We start from the raw sequence: 20813 nt of genomic DNA, 5'->3' as shown, positions 1-20813 counted from the left end.
ATCCCTGGGGGGCTCAGCGGTTTAACACCTGCCTTGGGCCCAGGGCATGATCCTGGGGTCCTGGGATCGAGTCCTGCATCGGGTTCCCTGCATGGGGCCTGCTTCTCCCTCTGCCTGTGTCTCTGCCTCTCTCTCTGTGTGTGTGTGTCTGTCATGAATCAATAAATAAAATCTTAAAAAAAAAGATTGTAAAATAGGTAAGCAAGTCAATAAATAGTAACTTCCCACTCTAAGTATAACTTTCCAAGCACCAAAGCCTTGGATTTCCAAGTCAATCAAAGTAAAATCCTGGGGGTGGGGGTGGGGGGATGGGTGGGTAGCTCAGTTGGTGAAGTGTCTGGCCATGATCTCAGGGTCCTGGGATCGAGCCCCCCCCACCCCACCTTGGGCTCCCTGCTCAGTGGGGAGCCTGCTTCTCCCTCTCCCTCTGCCTAGCACTCCCCCTGCTTGTACGCGCTTTGTCAAATAAATAAATAGAATCTTTACAAAAAAATAGTAAGATCCAAATTTCTTAGCGTGACCTGGATCCTGCTATGTCTGACCACATCTCTATGACTTTCCCTGTCACCCACTTCACGGTGCCAGCCGCCTGCCCCCCTACTTTTCCACTTTAGGGCCCTTGCATCTTCCAGGCCCTCTGCTTGGAGATCTCCACCTGCTAAAAGCCTATTACCTTATTAGGGAGGCCCTCCCTGCTGACTCCCCCATCTCTCCCTACCTCCTACCTCACTTCTGTTTCCCTATAGTGCCCACTGCCACCTGACGTGCGGTGTTTGCATTGTGTCACTTATTGCTCTCCTTGCCCTGGAATTGCCCTGGAATACAAGATCTACGGAGCAAGGACCTAGTCTGCTTGACTCCAGATACCAAGATCAATGCCTGACACATGTAGGAACTTGATAATTGACTTGACAGATGTATAATGGATTTCAGACACGTATACACAGTGTATAAAGGGTTTTATATATATAATGGGTTACATATGCAGTGATATACAGAGGTTGATATTGAATATATCTGTTCATCACATAGTTTACCCTTGAACAAGGAGAAGATGAGGGGCATAGCAGCTCCGTGCAGTTGAAAATCCACATCCAACTTTTGACTTCTCAAAACTTAATTATTAATTATTGATAGCCTTATTTATTATTGATAGACCAGAAGCCTTATTAGTAATAGAATTGACTGACACGTATTTTGTATATTATGTGTATTTACAATAAAGTACGTATAGTGTATTACATAAACTACACATAGTGTATTACACATTGTATAGTGTATTTGCAAAAAATACATATAGTGTATTTTTAAAATAAAGTGTTATTCTGTATGTTGGCAAATTGAACATCAATAAAAGATAAATTTATTATTAAAAAAAGTAAGCTAGAGAAGAGAAAATGTTATTAAGAAAATTATTAAGGGGGGGTGGCACCTGGGTGGCTCAGTCTTTGGGCATCTGCCTTCGGCTCAGACAGTGATCCTGGGGTCCTGGGATTGAGTCCCGCATTGGGGTCTCTGCTCGGTGGGGTGTCTCCCTCTCCCTCTGCCCCTCCCCCTGCTTGTGCACGTTCTCTCTCTCCCTATTGAATAAATAAAATCTTTAAAAAAAGAAATTCATAAGAAAAATACATTTACAGTACCGTATTTATAAAAAAAATCCACTTGTAAGTGGACCCATGAGATTCAAACCCATGCTGTTTGAACATATACCTTGAACAGCAAGGGTATATATATATATATATATATATATATATATATATATATATATATTTAGTGAATTTGGATCTTTTTCCTTATTTATAGAAGGTCCTGACAGGTTGAATGTGGATGTTTTTCCTTAGCCCATCCTTGGCCTTCGTTTCTACTCCGTACAGCACACCAGCAGCAACGCCCAGGGTAACCCCCACAATGCTCGTGAAACCCTCTTCTCCTCCCCGCTTCTCCTCCCCACTTGCCCCTTCCTACTACTAGATGACACTACTTTTGGTTTAGAGTGGCACCAAAGGTCCCAAGATGGGATGTCACAGACCCTTTTCTCCAGCTCTCCTCTGGTTTGCAGAGTTGCATCACTGTCTCTCTTCTAGCAAACTCCCTAGTGGAGCTGCTCTCAGAGGCTCTGGTACCACTTCCCCTCTTCATCCTTCAGCAGGAGCAGGGCCCAGCACGACTCCCGGGTACCTGTTCCTGGCTGGCGGCCCCCGGTAGGGCCTTGTCAGCCTGTCTCCTGAGGGCTGACCCCACTGGCCGGCTCTGTGAGCTGTGCCGATAGCGTGGGGGCCAGTTGGTGGGGACTCTATCCGGTTGTGGTGCTTCTGTCCCTTCGAAGCTCCTGGACACACTGGCCACCACTCTGTTCATATTTGTCTTGCTAGTGCCAAAGACAGAGTGTGAATAGCGGTCCCACTGGGCTCTTTATCATGCACTCCCCGCTTCCAGGGTGTAACTTTGTCTTCTCTTTGCTCACTGGTTTTTATATTAACTCCATCCTTAAGGTGTAGTTGGAGAAAGCAGGAGAACTATCCCCAAGAAATGCTGAACAATATCCTCAGCCTTTCTAGATATCTGGCTTGCTTTAGGGGTAGTCTTCCACTTAGGATCAAAGAAACAGGCTCTGTAAGTACGCTACCCAAAACATGACCAGCCTGCCCCAACTGTGCTTGGTGGATCACCAAGTTTCCACGGCGTAGAAATCACTTCTTGCTTTCCGTACCAGCGATGGCCACAGATGCAAATGCAAACACCCAGTGACCATCAGGTGATATGACATCTAGGCCTCCTACCTACATCTCAGCAGATTCCATTCGTGGACTTCAGGCAATAAAGGTCATGTTTTTCTCCAAATGGCTCTGAACCTTGGTGATGGGCACATGGAAGGTACCACCAGTAAGTAGTGTTCTCCTACGGGGAGTTAGGCTGGATTTCCCTTCAGGGCTCCGAGACCCCAAATGAGTCGGTTCCTAGTAATTGGCTTCACTGCTTTAAGAGACCTTGTGTCTTGTTTTCACATTTCCACAGCTGGTAAAATTTCAGATAATTCTTCACCTGACTCTAGCATCCATGACCCTGACTTTATGGAGGCGACAGGACGGCGCTTTTCCCTGCTACCCCAAGCGCCCTCCGTTTTAAATTGCTGACCCTTCTTCCAGAATACACCACGCTTCCTTATACCTTGGTACCTCTGTGTATCCTGTTTCTTCTGCCTAGAACATCCTGGCTTGTTGGATGGTGTTGGATGGTGTTGGATGGTGTCTAAAGACACCCAAGTGTCTTTAGAACCTTCACCAAAGGGCAGCCCTGGTGACTCAGTGGTTTAGTGCTACCTTCGGCCTAGGACATGATCCTGGAGTCCCAGGACTGAGTCCCACATCGGGCTCCCTGCATGGAGCCTGCTTCTCCCTCTGCCTCTCTTTCTCTCTCTCTCTCTATCTCTTATGATTGAATAAATACTTTTTTTTTTTTTAAAGAACTTTCATTGAAGCTCAACCTCTTGGATGCCAGTCACCACTTAGGTAGAGCTCATCATTCCCTCCGTGTGCCACCACCGTACCTCCTACTGGCCTCAGTTTCTGCTCCATCACATCATTAAATGTGTGGTCTCCTATCCTGGACTGTGAGCTCCTTAATCACAATCACCAAAGCTGGAGATTATTTACTTAACGGTGTAGGCCCAGTGCTTAATTGGACAAAAGAATGAGGTCCTAATAGATTGCCAGACTGAAGGCTAGCCCACCTCATCTGATGATTCATCATATCTGTAGGCCTTGCACATACTAAATTCTTTGTAGATGTTTCTGGGATAAAGGGATTAAAGGAGTGAATGTGTTTTGGAACCAGCAATTTTCTTGTTCATTTTCAATTTCCCTGTGATCGCTACTTTTCCCGGCGAAAACTCAACTTCCACAAGGCTCTATTGTGAGTCCCCCAAAGCTTCCTTCTCTCTACTCTGGCCACATCCTGCCTACCTATTTGTTATCTGAGTCTGGGTTTTATAAACATACAACACCGATGGGGTTTTTCCAACAGGTAAGAATCAAAGAGTGGACATTCACTAATGGACTGGAGCCCCCTGAGGAGGCTACTAGTAACATCATACAACCCAGTCAGACTGAATCGTGAGGATTACACATGATTATATTCGTGAAAGAGTTTTATAAAGAGGTAAATAGCCAGTGGGATTAATAATGATGCATTAAAATACTAAAGTTGGAGGGTCCTAACTCATAGCATGTTCTCAGTTCATTCTCCTTGAAAGCTCATGGAATGCATTTGGACATGTATTTGACATTAATTCAGGCTGAATTAAATTAAATATTAAATTAACTTAAATTAAATATTGAAGTCCTCAATATTTAACAGAATGAGAGAAACCCAAGAAATTATAAATACTCATTTTGAGTGAGAATATAATTTTGAGAGGTATGCCATTTATAATCAAAATAGCCAGATTAGGCTAATATTAAATTTTCCTTAAGACAAAACAACAAAAAAAATATAAAATTGAAATTATACTTGCCATGTCATAAAGCAATATACTGTTTTTTTTTAAAGCAATATACTGTTAAAGTTCCCCAAACATGTATCTTTTTCTTTCTTTGATTAAAGTTAATGATTCTTTGTGTCCTTTTGTTTATTTTGTGTGTGTGTGTGTCTGTTTAAAAAAAAAAGTCGGTGCTCCTTTTCCTCATGTTTAGTGTATAGATTAATATTGGTAATTTGGATTTTACAAACCATGACTTCCAGCATTGCCCTTATTCATGAAAAAGCAGTGCCATATTTTGTTTCTTTTTTTTTAATATATATTTTTAATTTTTCTTTATTTATGATAGTCACACAGAGAGAGGGAGAGAGGCAGGAGATACAGGCAGAGGGAGAAGCAGGCTCCATGCACTGGGAACCCGACGTGGGATTCGATCCCGGGTCTCCAGGATCGCGCCCTGGGCCAAAGGCAGGCGCCAAACCACTGTGCCACCCAGGGATCCCCATATTTCGTTTCTATCGAAGTACAGCAACAATGACTTTGATTTAGCTCAAAAGGGGTGTCAGGTTATATTAAAATTGAATTTTTTGCTTGAGATTTTTTTATTTGAAGATCAGTTACATGGGGTATTCATTTAAAAAAAAAAAGGAATACGGTATGAAAATAATTGTTTTGAAAAGGAAAGAAGTAGGGGCACCTGGGTGGCTCAGTGGTTGAGCCTCTGCCTTTCGCCCAGGGCGTGGTCCTGGGATTTTGGGATCAAGTCTGCACCAGGCTTTCTGCTGGGAGCCTGAGTCTCCCTCTGCCTGTGTCTCGACCTCTCTCTCTGGGTCCCTCGTGAATAAATAAATAAAATCTTCAAAGGAAGGAAGGAAGGAAGGAAGGAAGGAAGGAAGGAAGGAAGGAAGGAAGGAAGGAAGGAAAAAGTCTTGAGTTTCTTAACAATCCAAGGTGGTCAGGTAGAGGAAAGCAGAGTGCAACTAGACTGGGAGCCAGGGAATGGGTTCCAGCTTCCCCTCTGCCACTCAGCAGCCCCTTTTCTTTTAGATAATTCTGAACACCAGCTCTTTCCCCAGGTGGATCTGGATGGGCCGGCAGGCTAAGGGGGCTGTTTCTTGCCAGGGCCAGACCCGGTTATCACTGCTCCAGAGGCCTCTTGTCGGATTGAGCATTTCACCATGTTCTACTTGGTTAGGAGAAGGCGCTAACAGGATGTCTTTGCGGGCACATGCACCAGGCCAGATTCTCCTCCGCGCCACTTGCTTCCTCTGCCAAAGCCACTGTCTTTGATGCCTCTGCGGAGCCCCCGAAGGCCGGAGGCCGGGTCACAGCCTTTCTTCGAAACACTAGGGTTTGGGGCACTTGTATGCCGCCCAGGGTGCTCCCTCTGGGAGGCTGCTATGACAATCTGCAAACGGTAGGGGCGACGGGGCTCCGCGGGAGGTGGCCCCCTTCTAAGTGGAGTCTGCGCTGGTTCAGGCCTGCATGCTGGGTGCAGCCGGGGGCACGGCAGGTCAGGCGGGGCAGGGCATAGGGCACCCAGGTCCCCCAGAACTTCAGACACCCGCAGCTCCTCTTCCGGAGGAAGCCCCGCGCTTGCTCCTCCTTGCCCGAAGTGACCCAAACCCGTGACCTTCGTGCAGAGGATGTTCCACACACTCGACAGGACGCAGGTGCGGGACGGGCGCGCAGGTCTGTAGCCCGCAAGGGAGAGAGGCCGTGACGGCGAGAGGGCAGGGACCGCAGGGACCGCAGGGACCGCGCCCACGTGGGCGAGGCCGGGAGAGCGGGAGCCCGGCCTCGGGGGACGCGCGGAGCCCAGGGTGCCCCCCCCGCGGGGACGCGGGCGGCGGCGGCGGCGGGCAGGTGTGTCTCCGCGGCCGCGGGACGCCCAGGGGAGGCGCCTGCGATGTTTGTTTTTGCCTAGCAACCCCCGGCGCCTCTGCAACCCTCGGTGCCAGTGAACCCGGAGGGCGTGTGCGCCCGCGGTGCAGGGGGAGGCAGCCCCGTCGCCCGCGCTCCCCGGGCTGGGCTCGCCGAGGTGACCCTCGCACCACCAAGTTAATTTCCCAGATCAAGTGCGGACCTGGGGGTGCTTAAGCCCCTGGGACCAGAGGCGGGCTGGGGCGCGTATTGTGTGCGAGCAGCCCTCGGGCCCAGCGAGCCGGGCGTGCCTGTGTGTAGGGGGCACCCGCGGAACGGGAGGGGGCTCTGCGGCGGTTTGGGCGGAGGGAGGGAGGCGGGGAGGAGGGGGAGGGGGGAGGGGGAGGGGGGGCGCTGCAGGGGCTGCGGGCCGGGGAGCCGGGCAGCCGCGCGGAGGGCCGCCGGGGGAGGCGGAGGCCGAGCGGAGACTGCAGACTTTTCCGGGGACTGGAGGGGTGGCCGTGCAGATGACTGGGTGGGGTAGGGACTCCGGAGGGTGGCCGGGTGGGGGTGGGGTGTGCGTGAGCGCGTGCGGCCGGCTGGGCGGGGGTGGGGGTGGGTGGGTCCGGGGGCGGGGCCTGCGGCGGCGGCGGCGGGCGGGGCCTGCAGCGGAGGGGGCGGGGCCTGCAGCGACATGGGGGCGGGGCCTGCGCCGGCGGCGGGGCCGGGCCTGCAGCAGAGGGGGCGGGGCCTGCGCCGGCGGCGGGGCCGGGCCCTGCAGGAGGCGGGGCCTGCAGCAGGGGGGCGGGGCCTGCGGCGGGGGCGGGGGCGGGGCGGGGCGGGGGCGGCGCCGTCCTCCCGGGCCGGGCGGCGCGCGGGCGCCAGTGCGAGTGTGCGCGGGGGCGCGCGCGCGGGCCCGGGGGAGGCTCCCGAGCGAGTCGGTGCAGGCGGCGCAGCCCGCTCCCCCGCGCCCCATGTGAGGGACTCGGGGAGGCCCGCGGCGCGCAGGGGAGGGCGAGGCATGTGCACGGGCCGGGGGGTGCTGCGGCCGCCCGAGGAAGAGGACGGCGGCGGCGGCGAGGAGGAGAGCGGGGCGCTCGCGGCGGCGGGCCCGGGCGGCGGGGATGCAGCGGGCTGCGCGGGGCCGGCTGTAGCGGACGCGAGGCGGCGAGGAGGCGCCGGAGAGCCGCGGAGGGGCGGCCGGGAGGAGCAGCGGCAGGACGGGCGGCGGCGGCGGCGGCGGCCCTGAAATGCATTTTCTGCTCCAGCGGCCATGTTAACCAGGAAACCTTCGGCCGCCGCTCCCGCCGCCTACCCGACCGGTAAGCAGGGCCGGGCCGCCCCCCGCCCCCCGCCCCCCGCCCCCGCGGCCCCCGCGCGCCCGGGTCCTGCCCTCGTGGCGGGGCGCCCGCGGGACCTCGAGCGAAGTGCGCGCGGCGGCGGGGCCCGGGAGGACGGCGCGCCCTCGCCGCGGCCCCGCTCATTGTTGCGCGCGGGCCCGGGGCGCCTCCGAGGGGGCCCCGCGCCCCCTGCCCCCCCGCGCCCCCTGCCCCCCCCCGCGCCCCCTCCCCCCCCGCGCCCCCGCGCCCTTGCAGGCGGTGCGAGCCCCTTCCCCGCCCGGTCCGGCCGCGCCGCGGGGTCGCGAACTCCCGCGCCGGCGCCCGCGCGAACTTTGCAGCTGCCCGCACCCCGCCCGGGGCCCGGGCGCCCCCGTCCCCCCGCTTCGCCCGCTGCAGCGTCCGGCCCCCTCCCGGGGGAGAGCGGGGTTCGCCGCCCGAGGGGTGGGGCGGGGCGTCGGGGTCCGGTGGCTCTCCCTCCCCTGACCCTCTTTTGTCTCCTCCCGCGCGTGGCTCCCAGGCCGTGGAGGGGACAGCGCCGTGCGACAGCTGCAGGCCTCCCCGGGGCTCGGTGCGGGGGCCCCCCGGAGCGGAGTGGGGACCGGCCCGCCCTCCCCGATCGCCCTGCCGCCTCTCCGGGCCAGCAACGCTGCGGCCGCGGCGCACACGGTGAGACCCAGCCCCCGGGAGGCCGCGGGGGCGGGGAGGGGCGCGGAGGGGCGCGGAGGGGCGCGGGCGCGGGCTCGGCGCTGTGCGGCTCTGACGCCGGGACGCGAGGGTCCCCACGCCTCTGGCTCCTGGCCTCTCGGACGCCACCCGGTGCACCCCGGGCGGGCGCAGGGCTGCAGCCACAAAGGGAGATTCGCGGCCTGGGCCCCTCGCTTCCCCTCCGGAGCCCGCCCACCCCTGCGCTCCTCTTCCTCGGAACTTCCTCCGCGCTGCTTTCCTTCTTTCCCCCCTCCTCGCTTCCCAGAGCTCCTTTCCCTGACCGGATAAACATCCCCCAGCCGCCACCCACCCCCCCCACGTTGGGTAGTGGGTATTTATAGAACAGATATGTGTTAGGGGACAGTCAGGCCGACCTGCCCGGAAAATCGATCCCCCAAAGAGCCTCCCAGGCCCGGCTCCAGCCAGCGGGGAGCACCGCCAATTGTCCCCCGCGTGTGGAAGCATGTTTTATGAGTGCTACAGGTTTGAGCACAGCAGAAATTGTAATTAACGTGAACAAAAATAAGAGCCACAGCAGCAGTCAAAACAACCAGCCACCCCTGTAGGATTCTCCTGCTTGGATATCATTCAAAAGGAAAGAGCCGCCTTTGCTTTGGAAGCGAGAAGGGAAGGGCACCTACCTGGCAGGTGCTGCGGTCCCCGGGTGGGTGGAGAGCCCACCACCCACCGTGGGACCTGTGGCTGCGGATTGGCCGGCTGGATCTGACCTCGGCATGTACCTCTTCTCAGCTCGCAGAGATCGCCCTTGGAAGGTGACTGCCCCTTAGAGGAGGTGCGCACTTGGGGAGGAGGCCGTGCTTCCCCAGGTCCTACTTGGCAACTGGATCCTCCAGAAGAACGGCCTAAGGTGGTTCTGTGTAAGGGATGGTTGGTGGGAATATGGCTGTGCCTAGTGCAAGTTGAATTATTGTAGAAAAGGCCATTTCTGGTCTACAGAGAAGCATCTCTGAGGGTCAGGGGTTCCGTGGAAACTTCTTTAATAAACAGTTTGTGAAAGGATGGCCCCAGTGCAGTATCCCCCCTTAGACCTGGACCCATGTGCACAAGTTGTGTAGGAAAACATTTTGTTGTTAGTCATTCTCTCTCCCTTCCTCTCTTCTCTCCCCACCCCCCCCCCCCCCGTCTCGCTCCCCCCTCCCCCACGTGACCAGGGGCTAAGAATTCACTACACAGAAGTTAACCGATCTGTGTTACATATTGATGGTGGAAGAGAATCTGTCGGTGGGCTGGTGGATTCCATATGTTAGGGCTGAATATTCCTGTTACAGTGACGTTTTAGTTGAGGAATTGCCATTGGTTTTTAGGAGTTTCTGGTTTGGTTTGTAATCATCTGACAATTTGGAAAGGTAGCATCCGCTTCCACACCCCCACCCCCATCCTGGTGTGTGGATGTAATCACGTGACTTGGTGTGACCTGGGAAAGAAGTACTTGGTTTGCACCTGGATTCAAAAAGTGGGCTTTACTAGATCAGAGCCTTTTCCCGTAGAAATATGTAATGAAATTAGAGAAAACAGGAGGTGTGCACTGGAGCAACAGCTTGAGGTGGCCCAGAAATGAACAGATGTGAGGGGCCTTCTCAGGACTCCCAGGAATGGATGCTTGTATTTCGCTGCGGTATCGGAGTGGTTTACCTGTCTTGAGCTTAGAGTTAAAATTCCAGTATGCTTTTGGTCATCGGAGGCTTGGTTTTGAAAGTGTGAGGTTCGTTTTCTATTGTGGTTTGGCTTTGATTTGTACGACATTGCAGATTTCCTAGAACAGGAAAGTTTAAAAAGACCACAGTGTTTATCTGGTTCTACTCCTTCATTTTACAGATGAGGTAGCAGTCGGACAGGTTAACTGGTTTGGTCAAGACTCCCCAGCCACTTCGTATCAAGGCTGGAGTGAAAGCCCAGGCCCTCCTGAGCCTACCTTCAACATCTTGCTTGACACCGCTAAGCCTAGGAAGTTGTGTTCGTTTCGTTATACATACAGGAACCTTTGCAGATCCGTACGTCCGTATGTCTTTCAGGTTTTTTTTTTTTTTAATTCCACAGCTATATCTGGGAAGAGCAATTTTAGAATGGGAGCGAGGGATGGGTATTGAGGATAAGAAAAGGGATCTTATCACAGAAGCTTGCCCATATTTTCCCTGGTCATGATATAGTAGGTGGGTAAATATGTGCTTATAAAGATTATGAACTTTGGAATTTATTTCGTCCATTGCCCTTTTGTTCCCTGTCTCCATGGATATATTATTGTATACTTAGTCATTTTGTTTATTTCTGTTTGTCCTAAGAGTGTACCCAGTAACCGTCTTGATTCCTATAGTTTTTTTTTCTTTTGATATTGTGGGATAATAATATACTTTTTTAAAAATTCCCAAGTGTTAGTATTCTCTCACTTTCATAACTGTTCTGATGACTAAAGCAGTCTCCGGTTACCATTTTACGTTTATAAAATAATTAGGATTAAGAAAGAATGAGTATTCTCATTTTTAAAATAGTAATATTTTGAAGAAAAAGTAGATATTTGACTGATGGTCACACAGACTGTTTGAGGAGCAGCTAAAATCCAGCCTTTTTACAGTCAGGTCTGTTCCCATAACACTATACCGCATTTCTAAGATGACTTCAGGGAAGTTTTTAAATGCTCCGAAATCTTAGCACAGTATGAAGTATCTGCTATTTTCCACTTTCTGATTGGAAGAGATTTAAACTACCCAACTGGTTAGACCACTGTCCTTCTATAATTTTTAATACTAAACGATTTCATGGTCAGAGAAGGCTTTTGTAGGTCTGTTTGAACCCATAGATTGTACATTTCTAACAATTGCCTTCGTTCTGTGTATATTTTTAAATGTGACAGCCATGCTAGGTAGGCAGTGGCAAATAGGAATAAGCCAGGTTGTCAGACTCCAAGAGGTTTTTAATATCCTTACCGTTACGTAGGCCTGGCAAATGTGTTCTGGAAATAGGGTGGCTCTTCTAGAGCTGCCCCCTCCCCCCCCCTTTTTTTTATCATCAGTTAATTGTGCTTCAGAATTTCATGATTTTAGGAGTCTGCAGTGCTTGAGATCAAAGGCCTTCCTTACTAAAGCCTCTCAACTGAATCCCCTTAACATCTGGAGAGTTTTTAAGATGCCATCCATGGCTTTCAGGGGTTTAGTTGATGCCTCTGCTCCCGGTACTTTTTTACTGGCTCTCATTTGCCTTTAAAGTCTCTGCTGATGCACTGCAAGCCTACCATCTTGTGACTTGGATCACTGGGGACGATTCCCAGTTCCCTGGGCATTAAGTTCGTGTTTTCTTGTGAAGGTGCAAAGGTAGTTCCCAAGCAGAACTCAGAGAGGTATCAGTTAGCAAGGATTTATTGACACCTGTTCTTCCGTTCCGCAGATAGTTACTGAGTGCTTACTGCATGTTTGGGTTTGTGATAATAGGGACTTACAAAGATTAAGAGGTGACCCCGCCCTGGTATTGCTCACAGCCAGGTGGGTACCTCAAGTGTTACAGCACTTAGGGGAAGATGAAGTAGATGTTAACGCTCGGTCGGTGGGCTACAAGCACAAGGGAGGAAAGGGGCCTTTCCTGTGTTTCATGGAAGAGATGAGAGTTGAACTGGACATCGAAGGCTGAGAAGGAGTTTACTGTGTAGACATGGTTCGGGAGGAGATTCCCAGCAGCTTTTGGAAAGGATAATAATAGCTCTTTTTCACTAAGCACTTTATACATTTTGCCTTACTTAACCCAAATAGTCCTCATGAGAAACTCTGTTGCCTTCTTTTGACAGCCAAGCATACTGAGGTTCAGAGAGATTAAGTAAATTGCCCAAGGTCACACATTTAGTAAGTGATAGAGCTGGGATTCATTACCTGTGTGTCTAACGGAAAATGCCTCGACTTGTAACAGTTACTTAAAAAGGAGAGGTGCGTAAAGGAGCATGGTGTTGCCGCATGTCTTGGGGAACCCAGCTTTGTTACTCTCAGAGAGAATTGTGGCAATGGTAGACGACATTGTAAGGAAGGCCTCAGGTCATTCATGTGCTACACTTTAGGACCTGGTGTCCTGGCCTGTAAATTCTTCTACTGTCTATGGAAACGGGGTATAGCTGTAGGACTTGAGCGGAAGTGAGGTCACCGTCAGACTGACACTTCTCGATGACCATTCTAGAAGTACTTTGGAGAGAAGAGATTTTAGGAATTCTAGCCTGAGAAGGAAATTCTAGCCCAACAGGAGTGGGCTGTGAGGCCCGGTCAGTGGAGCAGGAGTAGGATGGAGAGAGAGGACAGGGCCTAGCGGGGACTCAGGAGGTGAGGGAGACGTTGAGAAGGATTTCCAGATGTAAAGCTTGAGTGATAACGTGGAGGTGAAGCCTCTTGTTTCTCAGAAATTGAGGGTATGGGAGGAGGAAATGGTTGTGGTAGGAAGATCAGGAGTTCAGTTTGAATTGCTTGTGGGAAAGGCCACGGGTCTATAGTTGGTCACGAGAGTCCCCGACTCAGCCTAGGTCGGGCGGGCCCCAGCTGCAGGTGGCAGATGCAGCAGATACCAGCCCTTGGGTGGTTGCTGAAGCCCCGGCTGTGGTCAGGATCGGCCGGGGAGAATTACGGGAGGCGAGAAGCCAAGAGAGTTGAGGATTGAACCCTGGGGAACCCCTGAAGCCACCCAAGGGTAGGTTAGTTCACCTACTAATAGTTGAGACCTTGAGACCTCTGAGAAGACCCAGAGGAGGCGGTTGGAGAGACGGGAGGTGATCCAGTTAATTGTCGAACTCTCTTCGGTGTTGGTCGATAAACTTGTGTGTTATATTTTAAATCGTGCACAACATGAAGATTGCCGTTGCTGAAACTGGAGTGAATTTCGGATGCTCAGAAAGTTTTGCTTTGCTGTCTTTTTAGGAGTTGCTAAAGCCCCGAGGTTAATCTTGTCCCTAGTGAAGCCTCCTGCTTTTTGTACTGTGCATACTGGTAATGTAGGTTTTTCTTCTGAATCACTTCTTTCCACCCCGAAGAGAATGGTTCTCTACGTGAGCTATATTTCGAATTTCAGGTCCTTGTATTTCCTGGTGCTTGAAAGACCACAGTGGGGAGGGCGGGGTGCAGAGAGCGGGCTTGGGAACAAAAGCAGTGGACAAGCCTGTACTACTTTTATATATATACTCATGGACTTCCTGATCCCATTTTTATAGATTGTTCTGCTTTTGCCTTAGAATGGGGATAAAATAACCTGTCCAGCTGCCCTGACACAAGTTCACTTAGCATCATTATCATCTGTGACTTTAATAAAAGGGTTTGACTAGAAGTCTGAGAAGTAAAATCCCTCTATCTATGAAATCACACTTCAGACGAGCCCGGGGACTGTACTGTCTTCTGCTTTGTTTCAGAAGCAAGCAGAGAGAAAACTCACTCCTCAAATAATCACTGTGTGGGCAGCATGTCAGTTAAAGAAAATTCAAAGGTCTTGGTCTACTACTGAGAAATTTCATTTTGGAATCGAGGTGATTCCACACCACTCCCGGAGTTGCTGGATTTACACATACAAACTGCTTCTACTCTTTGGGTAGGACATAGAGCCCCGAAGCTGGGCTTCAGAAAGGGAGAAGAGAAAAAATAGCGACGGCCAAAGATTTCAGCTAATCGGTTATAAGCTTCTCAAGGGCAGGGATGCTACCATTTGCGTGGCTAGACCTTAGCTGATACTGGTTGAGCGGATAAGATGGGCTGGAGGTGAGGAATTGATCGTTAAGGTTTTATATAAAAATCACCCAGCAGGATGCATTAAGACTTGTGGGGTGGTTGTCTAAGGCTGGCGAGGATTCCGAACTGAGAGGGGATCCTGGCTGCCAGCGCTCGCCCCTCCCTCACATCTTTGCAATAATAATACTTGAAAGAAATCCCCAGCAGATTCTCAGTGGAAGGCCGGGGGCCCCTTGGCTTGCACCATCAGTTTTGTTTAGACAGGAATGTTCAAGGGATGGCATGTGTGCCTGAAATAGAAGTCGCTACTTTGTGTTCCTTGTTGGAAAGCCGGGTATCCCAGCAGCCCACAGAAATACACTGTGGAGAGAGCTGAGCCATTGACCAAAGGAAGGCCCCAAACTGTGGTGGTTGGTTTGTTGCGCCGAATGGCCTTAAATGGTCATCACAGTCAATGAAGCCCAGACATTTTTAAAAATAGATTAGGGATTTACAGGATGCTACAGTGTGTATCTACATGGGAATCTTTCAAGCCTGAAAGTGCAGACTTTTTTTTTTTTTTGCCAGCGGTTCATACATTCTTTCCTAGGTGTGGTCAGTTTTCCAAGGAGTAGAGGAGACCGAGGAGAATGAAGATGCTAGTGTTTCCACACAGAGCAGCTAGACGTTGGAGGAAGGGTAGTAAACAAGACAGACGTGGTCCCTGCCCTCGGGGTAACGAAGAAGCTACTAACTGCGGTGGGAAGGAGGCTACATTCCGGAGGAGGGGGAGCCAGCGCACGGACTACCTGTTCATGCTCTCTGCATCCTGTTTCACTGGGTGCTGTGTGGGTTGAGTGGAACACCTGTGCTGTGCCAGGCCCTGTGCTGAATCTTAGGTAGAGGCTAGCGAACAAGGCACAGAGACGCTCTCCGCCTCCGTAGGGAACTGCTCGGAAGATCCTGGATATGTACAGCAAACTGCTTGTCTGTTAGGTGTAAGCGCTCGTGGGGTCTTTTTTTTTCTGGATCCCAAGTTTCGTATCCTTACCAAGTCGTGTAATCTTTTTCCTTTATCAGAGGTTGTCGGCGTCCTGTCCACTCTCCCCATCAGGGTGTTTGTGAGGTCCCTCCTGGGTATACAGCTCTTTCCATTTAGAGCAACTGACTCTGACTGGAGATTCAAACAAACCGGATTTTGTAAAGGTGGGGCGGGGGCCGACCCATAATATAGCCCATGTGAACAGACACACCTCTTCCATCCTATTCACGTTTGCTTTCTGAATTCCAGCTTGGCGGCAGTAAGCACACAATGAATGATCACTTACACGTCGGCAGCCACAGCCACGGACAGATCCAGGTTCAGCAGCTGTTTGAGGATAATAGTAACAAGCGGACAGTGCTCACGACACAACCAAATGGGCTTACAACAGTGGGTAAAGCGGGATTGCCGGTGGTGCCCGAGCGGCAGCTGGAGAGCATCCACAGACGGCAGGGGAGCTCCACGTCTCTGAAGTCTATGGAAGGCATGGGGAAGGTGAAAGCCACCCCCATGACACCCGAACAAGCAATGAAGCAATACATGCAAAAACTAACCACCTTTGAACACCACGAGATTTTCAGCTACCCTGAAATATATTTCTTGGGTCCAAATGCAAAGAAGCGCCAGGGCATGACAGGCGGGCCCAACAACGGGGGCTACGACGATGACCAGGGATCCTACGTGCAGGTGCCCCACGATCACGTGGCTTACAGGTACGAGGTCCTCAAGGTCATTGGGAAGGGCAGCTTTGGGCAGGTGGTCAAGGCCTACGACCACAAAGTCCACCAGCACGTGGCCCTGAAGATGGTGCGGAATGAGAAGCGGTTCCACCGGCAGGCGGCAGAGGAGATCCGGATCCTGGAGCACCTGCGGAAGCAGGACAAGGACAACACCATGAACGTCATCCACATGCTGGAGAACTTCACCTTCCGGAACCACATCTGCATGACGTTCGAGCTGCTGAGCATGAACCTCTACGAGCTCATCAAGAAGAATAAGTTCCAGGGCTTCAGCCTGCCTTTGGTTCGCAAGTTTGCCCACTCCATTCTGCAGTGCTTGGATGCTTTGCACAAGAACAGAATAATTCACTGTGACCTTAAGCCTGAGAACATTTTATTAAAGCAGCAGGGTAGAAGTGGTATTAAAGTGATCGATTTTGGCTCCAGTTGTTACGAGCATCAGCGCGTCTACACGTACATTCAGTCCCGTTTCTACCGGGCTCCGGAAGTGATCCTGGGCGCCAGGTACGGCATGCCCATCGATATGTGGAGCCTGGGTTGCATTTTAGCCGAGCTCCTGACTGGTTACCCGCTCTTGCCTGGGGAAGACGAAGGGGACCAGCTGGCTTGTATGATTGAACTATTGGGCATGCCCTCCCAGAAACTGCTGGATGCGTCCAAACGAGCCAAAAATTTTGTGAGCTCCAAGGGTTATCCCCGTTACTGCACTGTCACGACACTCTCAGACGGCTCTGTGGTTCTCAATGGAGGCCGTTCCCGGAGGGGGAAACTGAGGGGCCCACCAGAGAGCCGGGAGTGGGGGAATGCACTGAAGGGGTGTGACGATCCCCTTTTCCTGGACTTCTTAAAACAGTGTTTAGAATGGGATCCTGCGGTTCGCATGACCCCTGGCCAGGCTTTACGGCATCCCTGGTTGCGGAGGCGGCTGCCAAAGCCTCCGACAGGGGAGAAGACGTCCGTGAAAAGGATAACCGAGAGCACTGGTGCTATCACATCCATTTCCAAGTTACCTCCACCTTCCAGCTCAGCTTCCAAACTGAGGACTAATTTGGCACAGATGACAGATGCCAATGGGAATATTCAGCAGAGGACAGTGTTGCCAAAACTTGTCAGCTGAGCTGAGTCCCCTGATGCTGGTAATCTGAAAGATACGACGTTGCTGAGCCTTACTGGGTTGAAAAGGAGTAGCTCAGACCTGTTTTTATTTGCTCAATAACTCAACTCATTTGTATCTTTTCAGCACTTATTTTAATGTAAGAAAGTTGTTCATTTTGTTTTTATAAAATACATGGGGACAATGCTTTAAGTTTTTATACTTCCTGAAACTGTTTTTGTGTTCTAAAAGTATGATGAGCCTTACTGTATCTAGTGTGGCAGAGTAATAAACATCAGTGGCAGGCCATTGATTACTTCGTGACTGCTGCGCATTTACAGATTGGTGTCAAAGACATTCACTGTTTTTATGGTTCATATTATATTCCCCCCCTCCCCCGAGGTGAAGGTCCCCTCCCCCCCTCAGCCCCACCGATGCTCCAGGTTCACACACAGGTGTAGCATGTTCCCTAAACCAGTGGTCAAACAGACACGACATCCCCAAGTTCAAATGCCCACTAAGCACTCTGACTTTCTAAAAGCTGGCCAAGCACACCTGGGTGGATAAATGGAAACGTATGTGTTCCTTCACATTCTCTAATATGATCAGCAAGCTGTTTTGTAAAGAAGCCTCAGATCACGGACTTGGTTTTGCACCTAAATATAGAAATGTATTCCATGAACTGTTTCTCCTCTTTGCTTTTCTCCTCTCTGTTCCTCTTTTACCACACATCTGTTGCTTGCATTTAGGTGTTTTTTTTTTCCCCCTTCAAATATATATCCCAGACTGTTAATACAGAAGAGAGACATTTCAGCTGTGATTTTTGACCATTGTTTCATATCCCAGTTTAAAAAAGAACAGCAGCCTGGCTACTTAAGGTGGGGATTTCCACAGTTCCAAAGGTCTAGCAAATTAAAGTGAGTTCACACTTTGCAGGTGTCACTGTAAGGTTCTCTTAGCCTGGGAAAGCATCAACTCTTTCTTTAAAAAGAAAGAAGGCTGAAAATCCTCTTGCTGAACAGAAGTCATTGTGACTGTTCAAGGAGACCTGTTTTAACAACCAATGTAAAGGAGGAAAAGTTCAATCTCAAGTTAAATGGTTTGACTTTCTTGCATCATTAGAAAAATCACAAATTGCATTCCTCTGTTTTACTTTCTTTTGGATTGCACTGATTGTTTTTGTGGGAATGACACTTTACCTGGGAAAGTAACTGAGAGTTAGGTAAAAGAATATTTTCGTCTCTGAATAATAATTATTTTCAAAGTGAAAAATTCAGTATTTTATCACTAATGTATGAGCAGTGATATTTATCAATTTCAAGGCACGTGGAAGAAATTTTTTTAGTATGTGCAATTTAATATAGAAAGATTTTGCCTGTTTGGATAATAGGTTTTGGGTAGTATAAATTAGGATAAATACTCTTTTATATGCACAGACACTATTGTATTGCCTGTAAATTGATTTACAAGTACTTAAAGCATGGTCCCCAGCGAGGCCAAGAAAGTTTCCGGTTAAGTTCTTTTAACATTAGTCCTACGGTTTCTCTTACTTTAAAGAAGAAAAGAAAAAAAAAGTAGTTTTTGGAACAAAACACTTATCTTGAGGCTTTGTCAGTTGGTGGAGAAAAATGCTCAGGAACTATTACAGATATTTGCCAAAAAACAGTAATAAGATTAGCTTATTAGTAAGATAGTGATGTTGATATTTGCTTTACTATTTAAGGGTGTCACTGATAAATTAATTTGTACTTCTGTGTTTAGAAATTATAGCTGCTTTCCCCTAGTCAAATTCTTTAGCATATTGTACACATTTCTTTGTAATCTGTGGAAGTGCAATAATATGTTAGTAACTTGCTTTTTAAAATGATGCTCATGTGACGATACCCCAATCAGTGGCTTATAGAATTTAAAGATTGTGTATTTATTATTAAAATTGTGACTTGAAGGCATAAGAAGTAGAAGACTCAGTATGGTGGCTTTGTAAAACCATAAGCCTCTGAATGATGGTTAGCTTCTTTAGGTCATTAAAATAAACCCATAAAGGCTGTTTTTCCCTTGCGATGCTCCTCTTCCATATCCATCCTCATTTTCACATTTAGGTTTATATGAACCTGAGCCTGCCATTAATAGAAATTTCCCTTTAAAATACATGTGAAAATTTATAAGTGGACTAATACTGCTTGTCTTTCCCCCACCACATAAAACTGGTTCTTAAGATGCCAATAGTGCATTTGTGACTATATTCACAAATGTAACCGGAAACTTTTAAGCCAAACTATGATGTGCAGCACTATGCACCCCCACCCCCGAAATACAGTGAAATTTACTTCATTCACAAGAGCCACCATGTTCAGTGTTTAGTGATAGGGCTGCTTTAAAAAAAAAAAAAAATCCAGCTTAATTATAATGTCCAAAAAAAAAAAAAAGTTGCATCTCTGTGATCTTAAATAAATGAAGGGCTCTAATAGGCTACTAGGAGTTGGCTTGGAAACAGTCCTTGGTCTCACAGGTTACCATTGTCTAGGGATGTCTGAGCTGTTTTCAGATTTCAGAATAGCACAGTGTCTTGTCTTTGGTTGCAGTCTCATCTGGCTCCGTTTCTTGCACCTCCACAGCGCACATGACCACTTGAGTGCGTTGCTCCAGCAGTGGAACAGCACCGTGCTGCAGGACAGTGCAGATCGACAGGAGAGGAGAAATTGTGCCCTCAGTGTTAATTAACAATGTGCCTTTTGTTCTGAATGCCATGTTGTAGGGCATGCATTTTTTGGCCTCTTTAACTCTTTGAATACCAGGCAGTAAGGATGGAACCCACCTCTGCAAAGATACATCTGTCTTAAATATCTAGTGACTTACAGGCCTTAATAGAAACCACAAGGCGTAAATCATCATCAGGCATTGAAAAAGGTAACCACTGGTTAGTTACACCGGAAATTCCTATGTTTAAGGGGTTAAAGACGATCTTTGTTGTATCTTATCATCAGACTGATTTTTTAAATGATATTTTTTTGTTATGCTAACACTAGACAAAAATCAACTGTATTTGTAAAAATTTACCTCAAACCATTTAATTTTATAGTGTGATTAATCCCAGGGCATTTGGTATGAACCAAAGTGCATTCCTTTTCTATGTGCCTGGCTCTAGTACGGATGGCCAGGGATTTTTACAATTTGGGTGCAAGGCACTTAAGCCACTTTTAAACTTAATGGGTGGTTTGGAGTCGTGTTAAAGGACTCCATCGGGAGGTTAGGCAACACTTCAGGCATCAGTAGCATTGGGCCATATTGGAATCTTAAAAGTGTGAATTATTTTAAAAGAGCATTCATTTTTGTAATTTTTTTCATCAAGAGTATTTCTGGTAAGCAGAAGACTTTTTAAAAAAAACTGATTTGGTTGGTAAAGGTTTTAATATCGCCCAACATAATGCTGTGGTAGCATTAAAAAAAAAAAAAAGTATTTGTCAACTCTGTTTCTTAGGGGCTTGTACATCTCTCTGCTATGGACATAGATAAAATTAATTGTAATTATACTCAGCTCAACTGCTACAGTTATGTCTAGGCAGTGGCTTGGGTTTTTATCGAGCAACAACTTAGACACGTGACTGTAATATGCTGCAACTGTGTGTACTGAAAATATGTGAAAATGGTTGAATGTGGACTGTGTATATATGTATGTAAACATTTCTGTGAGATGCTGCTGTCGCCACTTAACATGAAATATGTTCTGGTGGATTTTAATCCTAGTGGCCAGTTCTATGATACTGTATGTATTGTACAGCTGAAGACAGGAGTAAGACTGTTCAGTGAATATTTGTTAACATTTTATTGTCGTGGCCAGAGATAATTTCAGAATAAAAATTTAATGTCCTACCTTA

At 49.2% G+C, this 20813-nt stretch overlaps 1 protein-coding gene and 1 long non-coding RNA gene across 4 annotated transcripts in view; one reads left to right on the top strand and one right to left on the bottom strand.

The window, feature by feature from the left end:
- The window catches only part of LOC140597508 (uncharacterized), a 17897-nt gene extending 8744 nt beyond the window's left edge, over positions 1–9153 (bottom strand). Inside the window, exon 1 of the long non-coding RNA XR_011999341.1 lies at positions 9027–9153. This is a non-coding gene — a long non-coding RNA (uncharacterized lncRNA). The remainder of the gene's footprint in view (positions 1–9026) is intronic.
- On the top strand, positions 7440–20813 carry DYRK2 (dual specificity tyrosine phosphorylation regulated kinase 2). Of its 3 annotated transcripts, none has more exons than XM_072746176.1 (3): positions 7440–7662; positions 8198–8346; positions 15355–20813. In XM_072746176.1, exons 1-3 carry the CDS (start codon positions 7614–7616, stop codon positions 16960–16962), a joined length of 1806 nt encoding a protein of 601 aa, XP_072602277.1. In that variant the 5' UTR covers positions 7440–7613; the 3' UTR covers positions 16963–20813. The 3 variants fall into 3 exon arrangements, with proteins under 3 accessions (XP_072602277.1, XP_072602278.1, XP_025857541.1); XM_026001756.2 differs by lacking the exon at positions 7440–7662 and adding an exon at positions 9136–9253 and having other exon boundaries at positions 8225–8346; XM_072746177.1 differs by lacking the exon at positions 8198–8346 and having other exon boundaries at positions 7520–7662.

This window comes from Vulpes vulpes, unplaced genomic scaffold, assembly GCF_048418805.1.
Source record: "Vulpes vulpes isolate BD-2025 unplaced genomic scaffold, VulVul3 u000000647, whole genome shotgun sequence".
NCBI lineage: Eukaryota > Metazoa > Chordata > Mammalia > Carnivora > Canidae > Vulpes > Vulpes vulpes.
The sequence above is the reverse complement of the archived record's forward strand: the minus strand, read 5'-3'. Positions and strand labels throughout refer to the sequence as shown.